Raw genomic sequence first — 14,961 nt, 5'->3', positions numbered from 1 at the left:
AGGACTAGAACCTTCTGTTCCTGGCCTCATCGCCTGCCTGACCCTATGCTGCCTCTCCCAGGGCAGAAGGGGTAGGGCTCCAGGGCACCAACCAACAGTCCTCATGGAGGGTACTGTCCATCCTGGAAGGATCCAGAGCATGTGATTCCATGAGGGCAGGACAAGGGTTCCTGTAGTGGGAGGAGGATGGTTTTGGCCACAGTCAGCGAGGCCACAGAGGACCTGGGAATGGGGAAGTGAGAGGAACTCAGGACTGGCAGAGGATGAGGGTGAGCCTGGCTGGGAGTGTCCTGACAGACGGCCCTGATTTGGTTAGAAACACACTGTGGGAGGTAGTGGAGTCTGATGGGAGATGTCAGTGCCAAGTTAAAATGAGCAATTCTCCCCATGACCACTAGAGGGCACCCTTGCTCATCTTCCCAAGGACCACTTCCGTCTTTCCCTGGGGGGCCAGGGAGGCTGGATTGTGCTTGTTAATTCCACCTGAGCTAAGAGGAGAAGCTCTGGGAGTGTGGGCCAGGAAAAACTCGCAAAGGCCAGTAGCCAGGACCTAGTAATTCCTGGGGGAATCTTCACTCCCAAGTTAAAGACCCTGGAATGAAGCACACCTAACTTCTCTCATCACCACTCTCTATCTCCTCGGTTGTGAACACACCACCTCTATTAATCTGACCCAGGTCTCACTCTTCCACTAGAATTACCCTTCAGCTTTGCTGCCCCCACTCCATACACCGGGACTGATATCTGATAAAGAGTTGGTCTTTTTATTGATGGTGGTTAAGCATTTTGGAAGTTTTGGTTTGTCATCAGCCCTTTTAAGTCTAATGGGCTGTTACTTCTCAGTGCCTTACGTGTTTGAAAGCCTCATTCAAAACAAAGGTCACAGCGCCCTGAAGCACATCACTGGCGCCCCTGCTTCATTACTCAGTATCCTGGAGGGCTCCTAAATGGGACTGGGGCATCCATGGGAGCCCTTTCCTGGGAGGAGGGTCCACCACTTTCATTAGGTTTTCATGGGGCTCCTTCTCCAAAAGGAGGTAAGGACTACAGCTAAGGCTTAACCACAGATGAAGCCCAGACGGGAGACCTGACACCAGCCCAGGCCACAAGGCCAGAAGTGGCCTCCTGACTGCTTACGGTGCTCTCCCTGCTGCCTTACCTTCTTAGGACCGGGGTAGACCAATGTGTGGGGAGGTCTAGCTTACCTCCTGGAGGCAGGGGCAGTGTCTTCTTCGGGGTGCAGGCTGCTCTCTGGGTGGCCTCTGTCCCTCCAAAGGCTTGGCCTGGGCTTCCCTGGGCTCAGAGGTTGGTTCCCAGAACCCACACCCGAAGTTCTGGGGAGCTGCCACAAGGGGGCAGTGGTGCCTGGGCTAGCGCCAGTTAGGACTCGTGGCTCCAGGCCAGCCTCCCAGGTCCCCCACTCACAAGGACCAGATTCTGAAATGGTCTGTCTTTATTATGCCAACAGAAAACAAAAAAATTCCCCAAGTGTAAACAGGAGAAAGGTGCTGGTTAAGTTACTCATCATTATCTTATTATTAACAAAATAAAGCACTATCTATGTTTACAGTCATAAAAAAAGAAACAGCCTGGAGAGAAGTTGGGCGGAAGGGAAGGGGGGGGAGGAAGAGAAAGTGACTGGGGGAGGGGATTGGCACAGACACCACAACTGCTTCGATGGAACCTTGGGGTTCCCTTCCCACCCTGACCCAAGGGCTGTTCTGGATCTTTGGAGTCAGGTGCCAGTGGGGTTCTTCTTAGGGACACAACTTGTCCCTGTGAGCAGGAGCTGAGGCAACTTCCCCAGTGAGTGAGGGAGGGGAAAGGAGCCAGGAGGGGCAGGTGGGAGGGGCAGTCTTCCCCTCACCAGACCGAGAATGGGGAGCCCCCTCCCACTGCCCACTCACCCGCTGCCATGAGGAGCAGCCCTGGTTCTCCAGGGCTTCCATCAACTGTCAGGAAGGGGGCGGGGGCATCAATCCTCCTATCCTTAACTCCCAGCACTCAGGCTGGGACCAGGGACTGGGGCACTAAGACCCCCTTGGAGGCTGAGCACATTCCCATGTTGCTCGGAGCTAAAAATGGCTCTGTGGGAACCAGCCAGCAGAGGAGAGGCAGGGAGGGAATGAAGGGAAAGGCAGGGGGAGGTCAGGGCGGCTGGTGGGCCCTGGGGCTGACCAGCAGTGTCCAAAAGGGCAGAGGCAGACCCCAAGAAAGGGAGAAAAGCACAGCCCTGCAGAGAAACGAGGACAGAAACACACACAGGACACACACAACCTGAGACACCCAGACTGACAAAGAGGTAGCAATTTGGGGACAGTGAAGCACGGAGAGGCCCCCAGAGAAGCAAGAGTGGCATCGAGAGACACACCCACAGGAACCTAGCAACGGTGCCTGGCACGGAGCAGGCGCTCAGTAAATCCCTTGTGCAATAAGTGAACAGATGGAAACACGCGTGTGCGCAACCCTACACATACACGCGCCCGCATCAACACAGCAGCCAGAGGCACCACAGGCTTGGCAGAAGATCAAGACAGCGAAGGACAGCCAGACCTTTTTGCACGGAGTACAAAGTGATCCTGGGATAGAGGAGCGATCTGAGAAGGGGGGCAGGGTGTGGGATGGAAGAGGGTGTTGGTCCTACAGGGGCTGGTCCAGCCAGGACGAGAATGGAAACAAAGCATGTGGTCCCAGGGGGACAGGTCTGGAGCTGCCACACCCCTGGAGTGAGGAGACCCGCAGGAGGGGAGCGTACTACAGTGCCCGCTGGCCATGAGCCCCACCGGACATGAGCCCCGCCGGACGAGGCCCTCAGCCCCAGAGCACCCTACAGGTCCTGCCCAGCAAGGCCAGCAGCTCCTTGGGCACGGCCGCAGGGGTGGTGGGGAGGGCATTCCCCCCCAGGAGGCTATCTACAAGTGCACAGCTGCGCCCCTCTCCCCGACAGGCCCAAGTCCAAGTACCAACAGAGTCCAGGCCGGCTGGCTGCACCCATGGGCTGAGGGCCAGGTCTTCCCGGGGGGAGGAGGCCCGGCCCATCCATCCCGCTAGATCAGTCTGTGAGCACCACCAGCTCCCCGTCGCTCTTCTCCTCGCCCTCCGAGTCCTCGTCCTCGCTGTACCGGTACAGCTCGCCCTCCGCCACCGAGTGCCTGTCTTCCGTGGCCTCACCCTCCTCCCTGAGGCTGCAGGTGTTGACGATGACAGGCATGTTGGGGTCCAGGCTCCGGGGCACGTAGTGCTCCACCAGGGGCTGAGCCAGGGGCACACCTGCCACCCGCGGGTACAGGACGTCGGGGGAGCTCATCTGCAGCTGGCCGGCCTGGGGGCTACAGGGCAGAGAAGAGGCACGTTTCAAGGGACCCTCACTTTGCACCCCCTAACAGCCCCCACCACCTGAGCCACTTTGGGGCATGCCCTCCCTCCCCACCACCGTGCTTTCAGCTCTCTCTCACCCCCAGGGCTGGCCTCCCCACAGTCATGTTCACAGTCAGCCACAGACCAGCACACACCTGCGGTCTCAGGGCCTGAGCGTGCTCCCCGGATACTCCCAGGGAATCACGTACAAATCCAGCATTTGGAAGTTAAACTTAAATGCCCCGGCGTGGGGTGAGGGTGGAGGGGGAGTTGTGTTTCCAGTTGCAAGACTCCATGAAGGTACTTGCTTCTGTCAAGTCAGGCACTCCCTGTACCGGATCACCTTTGTTTTTAGGAGCCCTGAATTTTTTCATGGAGCTTGTGATTCACATGCACATTTTCCTCCAGGTACACATGGCCATCCCCCCCCAGCCAGGCACAAACCTATCTCCTACACCCCTGCAGCCCCATGGGGGGGGGGGGGTGGACGCAGGGAGACCCACATACAACGCCCCCCCCCACACGGGCGTTCCAGGCCAAGAGACAGCACCCCGGAGCCCCACACCAGCCCTCGCAGCGCAGGGACGTGGGACTCACGGAGTCACGTAGCTCTGGCGGGCGTCCTGGCGCCGCGTCCTCATCAAGGCCTTGTACTCGCCCACCCGGAGCCTCTTGCCCTCCACGATACACGTGCGCTTGGGCCGCGGCTTGTACTTGTAGTCGGGGTACTTTTCCAGGTGCTGGCGGCTCAGCCTTGCCTGCTCCTCGTAGTACGGCTGCTTCTCCTGGTTGGTCATGGACTTCCAGCGGGAGCCTGGCCCAGCCCGCCGGGGGGGGGGGGGGGCATCAGTGCGGGGCTCCGCCCACCCTCCCCAGCCCCTGCAGGGGCCCCCCGAGACGTGGGTCCCCAAGTGAGACCACAAGGGAATCTATGCACCAGCATTTAGCAAGAACCCGGCCCAACACGGGTGCTCCTCGGAGTCCGAGGAGCGAATGAATGAATGAATGAAGCTGGCACATGTACTGGTGTCTATACACCCAACACCCATGTCTCCAACCACCCAGCAACTTCTGGGAGGCCTCTGGTCTGCATGATTTGCATAAACAAAACAGCCAACACCAGGCCACCAATAACAGACAGTCCCCCAGCCCCATGCTTAAGGCAAAACACCTTGTCAACTGTCTTGGTTGATAAGACGTGGGGGCCTCTGTCTTGAAGACAACGACCAACTTCTAGCCCCACCTGCCCTCCATCCCTCCCTGACCTCCAGTCAGGACCTAGAATTTTTAAAAAAGCTTTCTCCTGGGGCAGTGGCTGGCTCAGTCAGGAGAGCATCTGACTCTCGAGAGTTTAATTAAAACTTTTTGTAAAAATTATTATATAAAATTAAAAGACCTTTCTAATGATAGCCCAGAAACACCAGTCCTTCCTGTTTCCTGCCAGAGCCAGAGATCCAAGGGCCTGGGCAAGCATAACAGATTAGGGAGAGACCAGGTGTTTAAAAATGTGTATCTACACATGTGCGTGCACACACACGTACACACACACATATACACACACACCCTACTACTTAGGTGCAGAGCCCTACAACGATACAAGACCCCAGGACCTAGCCTCTAAACATCCTGCCTGACCCCTGTGACTCCAGACTCCTCTGAAAGTCAGGGCGATGGGGACTGTCACCCAGCAAGGAGACCACGGTCTCCTGGAGCCCCCTGACACCCCACTCGCTGCCCCTTACCAAGGATCTTGCTGATGCTAGAGTTGTGCATGTCTGGGAAGGCTTGGAGGATCTTCCTTCGCTCATCCTTGGCCCACACCATGAAGGCGTTCATGGGCCTCTTGATGTGGCTGCTGTTGCGGGACTCGGGAAAGTGGCGGGAGCCTAGGGGACAGGGCTGAAGTCAGCCAAGCAGGGCAGCTCCTCTAGGGTAAGGAGGCCTCCCAGGCCGGCAGTTATCTCCAACTTTATCACTAGGGGGCGATGGTGGGGCGCCCACAGCCACCATGGACACCAGCAGAAGACCTCATCAGAGGCCCAGCCAGAAACTGGGGACTGAGAAGGGACAGACACACAAGGGGACTCCAGAGACAGACTATGGGAGAAAAGGCATCAGGGACAGAGACAACCTGACCCTCCCTGGGCCCTGTGGGAATCAGAGGAGAGCCCTCCTCCACACCAGCCCGTCGCCTGAGGCCCTCACCATCCATGTCGCAGCCCAACATGGCTTCTTCGAGGGGGTGCACGCAACTCTCCTCCAGCCGCTCTTTGGCCGGGGACGTGTCCAGGCTGATGAGGTCCTGGGGTTGACAGAGGAAATCGGCACATCACTCCACTGCCCTCTGCATCACCCCACTGCCTTCCTCACTCACCCCTCCTCTGGTGGCCTCAGACTTGGGTCTTCTGCCCCAGCCGAAGTCTATTGTCAGATCCCTAAGCCCTGGTGCAGGGGAGTGGGGGGCCATACCTTCCGGAAGGGAGCATTGGGAGAACTCTCTAACGCCCCACTGTGGCCATGCAGCAGCTGCCGAGCGTCCTGAATGGCTTTGGTGACAGCATCCCCTTCACCGAGGAAGCCTATGGGAGGACAAAGGGCAGCAGAGGGGGTAAACCCTGTCCACACCAAGCTACTCCTGCAAGTTATTCACCTGGTTCGGGGTCCCCTCTTGCCCCCTACACCGCACATCTCCAAGGGGGCACTGTTTACGTTGGCTGTTGCACAGTGTGCCAAAGACTAGAGAACCGCTTTCCCTGAAATTGTGCAATTCAGTGGCCTGGATCCCTGATGTGGGGATGCCCGGTCAGATCTGGTGGAGGGCCAGTAAGCAGGGGAGCTTCTGAGATGCTAAGTGTGGAAACAAAGGCAGGTCTAACCCATTTTCCAGAAACTATAACCCAGAGAAGGGAAGGACATGCCCAGGGCCAAAGGATGCCCTCCTGGCAGAAAGCTTACCCAGTGGCAGGCTGGGCGGGCTGGCCTGCAGGTCCCGTGTGGGGGCCCCATGGCTCGGGGGGCGGGGTCCACAATTGTTCATCTTCAGGCTGGGGGAGCTGGAGGCACTGGGCAGCTCGGGGGCCTTGGGTTTGGCCGTGAGGTTCAGGGGCTGGGAGGGTTCCTGAGGGAGACCCCAGAGATCAGAGGCTGAGAAAGACACTAACGGAGATCCAGAGGGACAGAGGGGACACGTGGTCACAGTGAAACAGACCAGCATACCGGGGACAGACAAGCAGATGGCAGAACAGGTGAACAAGGACAGCAAGGACAGAGGAGGGCCCCCCCACCCCCTAGGGAGGCAGCCCCAGCCATCCCACGCAAGGGAGGCTGCCCCAGGCCAGGAGCAAGGTGGAGGGGACAGTACCTGCAGGGGGTGGTGGGCAGCCATGGCCCCAGGCCTCTTCACCACGGGGGCAGGGGGCGTGTGCAGCAGCGGCAGGGGGTAATCCACTATGGAAAAGGCGGCAAGGAGAAAAGTCCTGGATGAGCACAGAACAGCAGACGGCCTGCTTGACGAGGTCCCAGTGGTATCAAGGGGACAGAGGCTCGCAGCCGGCCCAGTTTGCTTCCAGACAAGTCTCTCCCCAGCCCCAGAGTGCCGAAGGCCTCCCATGCCCTCATCCCTGGCTGCCCTGCCCTTCCCAACCCACAGAATCTCAGGTTCCAACCCAGTGGTGACAGAGGACGGGTATAAACCAGTGCTCGCTCTACGAGTACTTGTGTTCCGTACCCACTATGTTTGGGGTACAAATGCCGCTCCCCATGTTAGCCCGTCTCCCGCAGTGGCTCATGGTAATCCCTGGCGTGGGGCGTACAACAGGCGCTCGGCCCAGCACCCCAGTGTGCAGAGAAACAGAGATGGGAAGACAAAAGACGGGTTGCCCACATAGCTCAGAAATGGGAACACAGACCCGGGAATCTGGGTCCTCAAGACGCCACAGCCCATCCTTTCCCCTTTACGCAGCCTCCAAACTCTTCATCCTACTGGGCCCACCTCACTCGCCCTCAACCCAGCCCCGTGTCAAGGAGCGGACCATTCTGGTGGAGAGCGGAGCTGTGTACACAAATCACTAAGCCCAAGGCCGGTGAGGATACGGCCCGCATGGGTAGCATGCCAGAGAACTGGGTTCCAGCGGGATGGCCGGAGCAGGCTCCTTGGGGCTAGTGGCTGCAGGCGGCCAGGCAGAGGGGAGCAGCGGGCTGAAAGCCAAGTTGGGGGAAAGGAGACTGGCCCAGGATGGGCAACCTTGGGGGTTTGCGGACCTGGGCCATGTAGGGCTCGTGAGCTTGGGAAAGGCACTCCACACTGGGTTTGGAGAAGGGCCCTCTGCTTACTAGGATTCTGGAACCAACAAAGCAGGTGGCAGTCTGGCCAACTGAGGACTTCCACAGCTTACTTCCTGCCTCCCTTGTCCAGAAAGCCCGGGGACAGGTGCACCCCAATGCCCCCAGGCCGTGCCCTCCTCACTCTGGCAGCTCTAGTCCTCTGGAGTTACAAACAGGGTTCCATGCTGCTGGCCTGCTCCCCCTTCCTAGTCTCCCTACCTTCCCGGCTGGAAGCTTCCTGAAAGACAGGGCCTAACTTTTTCAGTCCTCTGTGTCCCCACCCTCCAGGCATGCCTGGTGTAGAATGAAGCAACAGCAGAGTCAGCTACCGGCGAACTGTGCCCATAGTCCACAGGCCTTGGTGGCAGGACCACAGGAACTCACTGGCCTGGTCTCGCACACAGAACAGGGAGGGTGGACCCGAGGGACTCGACTCCTGGGGCAACTATGGGCAATATCCCTGCCCTGTCACCTTTCGCAAGGAATCCATAATCATGGCCTACGAATACCCTGTGTCTCTGTCCGACCACCTCCGCCCGAGTGCAGGCTGTCCAGCTGTCCCTAGAACTTCCTGAGCAGCCCCCCCACAATGGTTCATGCTCCAGATGGTACCCCCCGTCCCTCTCTGCTCCCCGTCACCCACAGTTGGTGTGACAACACACCCTCTATTCAATCGTTCAAGCATATCTGGTTCTACAAAAAATTTCCTCGCCAGCCTGTTCCATGACCACCCCATCACGTGCTCCCCTCAACTCCAACCCTGGCCAGCTTTGGGCCTCAGACTCCAGGGTCTCCGCCTCAGACTGCCCTCGACCCTCAGCTCCCAGCTTCAAACCTAGTTTGAAGGCCCCAGTTCATTTCTGACCTCCTCAGACTGCCCGGTTACGAGCATCTTTCCTCCCTCCCCAGACTGCATATTCCGGGAACTCCAAGTCCGCCCTGATCACCCCATGGCCACCGGACAACACAGCGTCTGACAGGTGGCTGGCGCTCAGTGTTCACCGGATTTCGGTGGTGGGGCAGAAGGGGCACGGTTGGGGAGAGACAAGAGTGAGTTAGGGGGCCACCAGGATGGCTCAGTGGGTTAAAGCCTCTGCCTTTGGCTCAGGTCATGATCTCAGGGTTCTGGGATTGAGCCCCGCATCGGGCTCTCTGCTCAGCAGGGGGTCTGCTTCCTGCTCCCGACCCTGCCTGCCTCTCTGCCTACTTGTAATCTGTCAAATATATCAAATCTTTAAAAAAAAAAAAAAAAAAAAAGAGTCTGAGTTTGGGAAATGCAGACACCTCAGTGAATGTCCGAGATGTTACTATTCTGGTCCAGTAAAGGTACCAGAGTTGGGGAAACTGCACCCAGACCGGCCACACTTGCTTCTTTCTGTCTGCAAAGTACTTCTCAGTGTTGAAGTGCTACGGTGTTTCATTCTCTCAGTGAAGTTCAGAAAGAAGGGATTCTTCTTCCACTAGACAGATCCAAAAGTGAAGCCCGGGAAGGCCACATGGCAAAGGAATGCATGACGGCGGTCCTGGGCTCCTTCCCGAACCTCAGGACAGCCTCTGCTAGTGACCGCACCCCACCCCCACTCACCTGGTTTGCAAGGGATGGGCTGAATAGGCAAGGCCAGTTGGGACTCGGGAGTGACAGGCAGGGGCTGGTGGCTCGGGGGGAAGGCCGGGATCATGACGTAAGGCATGTTGACCTGCTGAGGGCGAAGAAACCCTGTGTGAGTCCCTGCGGGCCTACACAGCTCAGCCCAGGACATGGCGTGGGGGCTAGGGGGGCACATGGTGCCGGCAGGGGGACCCCTGATGTGGGAGGCACAGAGACCCCAGACACTGGAGGCCCGGGATCCGGTACAGGGCCAGTCTTCCAAAGGCTCCAGCAGACCCCATATCCTCTCCTGCTACCCGCCCTCAGCTCAGCCCCAGCTGGGGACGAAGATCGTCCGGCCACTCCCTTAGAACAGAGGAAGGTGACGAGGGTCCGGGGCCAGAGCAGAAATGAGCCCCCTCCTCAGGGTCATGTCTGAGTGATTCCGCTTCATCTGTGCCCCGTCCCTCCCTGTTCCTGGCATGTCCAGGCTGGCATCACCGCCCCCCTCCCCGCCCTCTGGCCACCCCCTTCTTTACCTGGATCTGTTGCTGGAGGAGGTTGATCTTATGTTGCTGCTGAATCAACTGCTGCTGCTGCTTGGCGATCTGACAGCAGGAAAGAGCAGGGGGCCATCAGCCCCAGCCCGGCGCCCGGCAACCCCGCACGTACCGTGCCCTGGACAGGGCAGGCGGCAGGCAGCCCCCTTCACAGGCCTTCCCCCTCTCCACAAGCTCACTCCTCCCTCAGAGGCCACGGCGGGAGGTGGGGCTGGAAGCAGCCAGCTGCCCTCACACAGAGCCCTGCCGGCCCCCTCTGCTCCCCGGGCCCCCACAGGGCTGGTCCAGAGGGCAGCTCTGGGACTCCTAGGGGACTCCTGCCCCCAGCCTCGGGCTGCACTAGCCAGGGTTGCCCCCAGTGTGCTTCCCTCCAGGCCCTGATAGCCTCCCCCTCCCCCAGCCAGCCAGCCAGACACCACCCAGGACCTACCTGCTCCTGCTGCTGCCGGGCCAGCTCCATCTGCTGCTGCTGCTTCTCGAACAGCATGGCGGCCATGTTCTTCTGCTCGGAGTGCGCCGTCAGGAGCTGGTCCCGCAGCGTGGACAGCTGGTGGATCATGACCAGGAGCTGGAGCTCCTTCTCGGCCAGGCTCTCCTGGGTCCCTGCTCCACGAGGAAACAACCACTGGTGAGAAATGTTGTTTTTCTGGCCATCTGCCCACCCATGCGCCCTCCCACACACCTGAGGTTCACTGGGCAATTGCTTCCCAGGTCCCTGTTAGGGGCTAAGTGACAGAGGACGGAGACACGATCCTTGCTCTGGAGGGGGCTTGCTTGCAGTCAGACAACCACCTGCCCCAGAAGGTTCCCACCCACAGCCACTGCTTCCAGCCCCTGGAAATGCCGGCCGTGGGACTTCTCAGTCTCGCATCACTTCTTGGCGGTTCCCGAGTGCCCCAAGCCGCAGGATCAGTGTGGGTAACTATCCCACAGGAGGGGCCAATGGGACTTGCCACTCAGGCCTTGGAATAAGACGCAGGAGGCACGCGGAAACCCGGGGTTCAAATTCCCACTTGAACTGATCCTGTCTGGGGGCTCTTAGACAAGTAACCGACTTCTCTGTGCTTTGGATTTTTTAATCTACAGATGAGCACAAGAACGGTCCCTTCACAAGGGTGCCGTGGGGCTAGGATAATGAAGGTAAGGCTTAGTCCAGAATCTGGCACATGGTTCTTGCCCAGTAAGGGCCACTGCTTCCTGCCCTCCAGCTGAGTTCATGACGGATGCCACCGGGCCAAGCTGTGGACCACTCGCCTCAGAATCACTCAGGGAACCTTCGACAAATACACATGCCCAGGTCCCCAGCCCCTATAGTTCTCATTCAGCAGGTGGAGTGGAGTCTGGGCATCCGTACGCTCTTCAAACTCCCCTGGGGTTGTGACCGACCACACTGGGGAAAGTAGCCATGCTCAGGAACCAAGCAGCAGCCCTTGGATTTACTTAGTGAGGTCCTGGTGGCCCAGAATTAATTTTTAGCAGTGAAAGGGCACGTCCAGCTCATCTGATCCGGGAAGTGGCAGTGACCTGCCGGGGGTCACAAGGGTTCCTATAAGAGTCCAAATCCATACTCAAGGACCACGATTCCCACCAGGCCTCGCCTGCCAGAGAGGCCAGATGGAATACTCAGTTCCCAGAGGAGGGATGGTGCTGACCCCCAAGGCCAGGCAGGAGGGGACCCCGAGACCCCCCCCCCCCCGAATAGCCCTATAGGCCCAGATTGCGTGGCCAGGCTGGGAGGAGGGAAAGGGTTTAGATACCCTCCCCTGTCTACCCACATGGGCCTTCACCTTTGACATCTTTGGTTTCCACAGAGCTCCTTCCCAGAAACCTCTCCTTCCAGTCACTGGACAGTAGCTTCTCAATAGCTGGCACGACTAGAAGATACGAAAGGGATGAAGAACAGCATTCCCAGCACCACCCCCATGCCCGCCTCCAACCAGGGCAGCTGTCTTACCCTGCTTTATTCCCCACCCTCCCAAGATTTTATTTGAGAGAGAGAGAGAGAGCACGAGCAGGGGGGAGCAGCAGAGGAAGCAGCAGACTCCTTACTGAGGAGGAAGCCTGAGGGCTTCAATTCTAAGACCCCGCCGAGATCATGACCCGAGCCAAAGTCAGATGCTTCACAGACCAAGCCACCTAGGTGCCCCTAGACATCCTACCTTCTTTTAAATGTTGGTTGAAGTCCAGCTTCTCCTGGCTTCCAGAGGGAGCCTCAGAAGCTCCCAGTCTCTTGGGTTCCGGGGACCCATTGCTCTCAGGGGAGCTGCAGTCCTACAACACACACTGAATGTCACTGTCACCCTCAAGAGAAGGGGGCAGACTGCAGGGGGAACCGAGCAGCCTTGGGACGTGCACTCCCTCTCCTCCACCACCACCCCCCCCCCCCCCACCCCCGCCGCCAGGCCCTCTCTCCCCACCTTCCCAACCCTCCCTCTGGCTTTGCCCCATATAGTGAAGGCAGAAAAGGTTTGCAGACCAGAGATCAGGATTTCAGGCCTGGCTCAGTGACTCACGAGGCGCTTGATCTCACATGAGACTCTGAACTTCTCTGAACCTGACTTACTTCCCTCTTCTGAAAACAGAACTATAAATACCTCCCCTGTCAGGGCTGTTGCGGGATCAAGGACGCAAATGCACGTGAACGAGGCTCACTGCTGCAGTCCGAGTGGCCAGCGAGCTCGTCTTCATGACTCCCTTGCACACAGCCACACCTGCGCCTGGTCGGGGACCCCACCTCACCCTCCTTAGGGCATCACCACCCCCAACTCTGCTCGGCGGAGTCCCCTCGGTTCTTTAAGGCCCACCTCGAGGCCCTACTCCTCCAAGAAGTCTTCCTCAGCACTATCCTGGACCCCCAACTCCTCCCACAGACCCCTCCAGGCTGGATCCCTCCTCAGGGCCCTAAAATTCTCATTTTCATTCATTTGGTTTTAATTACACATTCCCCCTTTTTATAGCTCTTGCACAGAATCAGGAATTTTAAGGATTCCAAGAACCCTCCCTGCTCATGTAGTTCAGAATGCTTTCATCTTAAGGATGGGGGACTGGATGGTCTTTAATGGCAGCTGATCTCAGGCTCAGGTAATGAGGCTGATTTTCTATCATATGGTAGGTAAACCTCGAGCAGATGTATCCTGTCTCTCCAATGAGTCCTCAGAGGTGGGGACTGGTCACACATGGGTGAGCAGTTAGTACCAGGGGAGCAAGGGCGAGACCGCTGGGACAGATGGCCTGACTTAGCAGCCATTCCCCACCCACTGAAGTCTTGCCCCCGCGACAGATGTTCTGCCTCCCGTCTGCCCAGCTAGGGGAGTGGGCGCCCACCCTGCCTCAAGGAGAGGCTGGGGATGGCACATGGGTGTGGGCTCAAAGGCAAGGCAGGGACACTGACCCAGGAGCCCCAGGGAAAGTGCCAGGCACCTGGGCTGGAGCTTGGGAGTCAACAGCATCCTGGGGAGCCCGGGCTGGGTCTCCCGGCTGAGGTTCAGCTGCGGCGGCCGAGCCCTGGAGGGCCTCATGGCAGGGCTCCTTCTTCCCTTCCGACTTGACGGTACAGTTCACCATGGTGCCAACGCCATCCGGGGCCAGCTGGGCAGAGCCCGGGCTCCTCATGGACATCCTGAGGGAGGAGGAGCAGAGGGAAACCGATGGTGGACTCAGCCACTCCAGCCTCGCCCAGCGCAAGCTTCCGTTTGGAACCCACAGTGGAAAAAAATCAGTAAAGAGTCTTCAGTCCTGCGCTTTTCTTAAATAGGACGGTCTGCAGTCAATCGGGCCCAGCCCTCAGCAGGCCCTGCCTGTTGCCTTGTTGGAGCTGGTTGGCGGGATGGTCCACCAAAGGAGGGGAGAGATGATCAACTGGCAGTTTCTGAGCCCACCAAAGTGAAAACTGTGTGTGTGTGTTAATTAGCTGACAAAATTTTTTTTAAGTCACAAGACATCTCATAATCTGGATTTGAATGGCTTTTGAAGTTGGTCTAGGGCGACGATGGGCTGGAATTAAGTAGCAGGTGCCCTCCATGGACAGGCCAGTTTTCCTCAGTCCCTACCACTCCCTACTGCCCCCCACAAAAGAGGATCCAAGTGTTAACTACCCCATACACACATTTATCCCTTTTTTCAAGATAAAAGTGAGCTATTTTTATATCCATATATCTACCAAAAGTGGGGAAATAAACAAACTTAGAGATGTAAGGCTTGAAGAAAAATACTTTCCTTTCTCTAGCCAGAGTCTCTCCTTTAGAGTCTCTCTCATGGGCCCCTGTAGGCATCTGCAATGCCTCCCATAAGCAGCCTCTGCACCCACTGCTCCCATCACTGCCTCCCCTGTGCTACCCCCCTACCCCCCACACACACCAGGAATAGCTCAGCAAAGGATCCCGGGGAGCGATGCCGGTGGTCATGCCAGGCTCAGCCAAAGCAGCAGAGGCCACCCAGTGCACTTGCTCCAAGGTCACAGTGACAAGACCAGTGGGGACACCCAGCAGCAGCAAGTTCCAGGTACCCGTAGGTCCTACACTCTCTATGGGACCTTGGGAAAGTTACTGAACCTCACCACACCCATTTCCTCATCTGTAAAATGGGCGGTTCTGAGGACTAGGCAATGCTAAAATGCATCCGTTCGGGACGTTGCATGGCCCTTGTTAAGCACCCCATGTTGAGACACCGCAGAAATGAAGTCCCTACAAGGGACCCACAGTCTGCGCGGGCCCGGGGGCTGTGTGGGAGTTAGTCATGGGTCACCCGCAAATCAGAAACTGGGGGCAGAGCAGGAAACTACTGTAACAAACCCTACAGTGATTCGACACCCACTAGTTTGAGAAGCACTGTTAAATAGAAATTTTAAGAATTTCTGCACGGGCATTATATTTTTAGGAGGTGAGTGTTAAGGCACAGATCGGATATAGCAAAACATTCCTTCAAACTGAATTGCAGGTGTAGAACCCTATAGGGCGTCAACTCTGTAAAACAAAATGTTTCCTGGAACAGAGACGTGAGGCTACATGCTGGATGCAGACGTCCCATGTGGGGTTTTATAGTTTTATATTAAACAATTACAGTTGAGTTAGGTGTATTTGATTCGATGCCGTCTCAGAGCAAACTTCTCAAGCCACTTTCAAAGGGCGGGGTGCC

General features: G+C 57.6%; 1 protein-coding gene across 3 annotated transcripts in view; it reads right to left on the bottom strand.

Moving 5' to 3' along the window:
• Window positions 1-748: 748 nt before the first annotated feature.
• Window positions 749-14,961, bottom strand: part of SOX13 (SRY-box transcription factor 13) — a 45,482-nt gene continuing 31,269 nt past the window's right edge. For 2 of the 3 annotated variants that reach the window (XM_059413172.1, XM_059413171.1), the window contains 13 exons: window positions 13,249-13,447; window positions 11,988-12,099; window positions 11,616-11,702; window positions 10,259-10,431; window positions 9,808-9,876; window positions 9,266-9,380; window positions 6,719-6,804; window positions 6,313-6,475; window positions 5,827-5,936; window positions 5,563-5,659; window positions 5,100-5,243; window positions 3,955-4,171; window positions 749-3,329 (listed from right to left, as the gene is read on the bottom strand). In XM_059413172.1, coding sequence (XP_059269155.1) covers window positions 3,053-3,329; window positions 3,955-4,171; window positions 5,100-5,243; window positions 5,563-5,659; window positions 5,827-5,936; window positions 6,313-6,475; window positions 6,719-6,804; window positions 9,266-9,380; window positions 9,808-9,876; window positions 10,259-10,431; window positions 11,616-11,702; window positions 11,988-12,099; window positions 13,249-13,446 — 1,848 coding nt within the window. In that variant the 5' untranslated portion in view covers window position 13,447 and the 3' untranslated portion in view covers window positions 749-3,052. The remainder of the gene's footprint in view (window positions 3,330-3,954; window positions 4,172-5,099; window positions 5,244-5,562; window positions 5,660-5,826; window positions 5,937-6,312; window positions 6,476-6,718; window positions 6,805-9,265; window positions 9,381-9,807; window positions 9,877-10,258; window positions 10,432-11,615; window positions 11,703-11,987; window positions 12,100-13,248; window positions 13,448-14,961) is intronic. The other variant, XM_059413170.1, reaches the window with a different exon arrangement.

The sequence above is a fragment of the Mustela nigripes genome, chromosome 10 (assembly GCF_022355385.1).
Source record: "Mustela nigripes isolate SB6536 chromosome 10, MUSNIG.SB6536, whole genome shotgun sequence".
NCBI classification, from domain to species: Eukaryota; Metazoa; Chordata; class Mammalia; order Carnivora; family Mustelidae; genus Mustela; species Mustela nigripes.
Note: the sequence above shows the minus strand (reverse complement) of the source record. Positions and strands in the feature narration are given on the sequence as shown.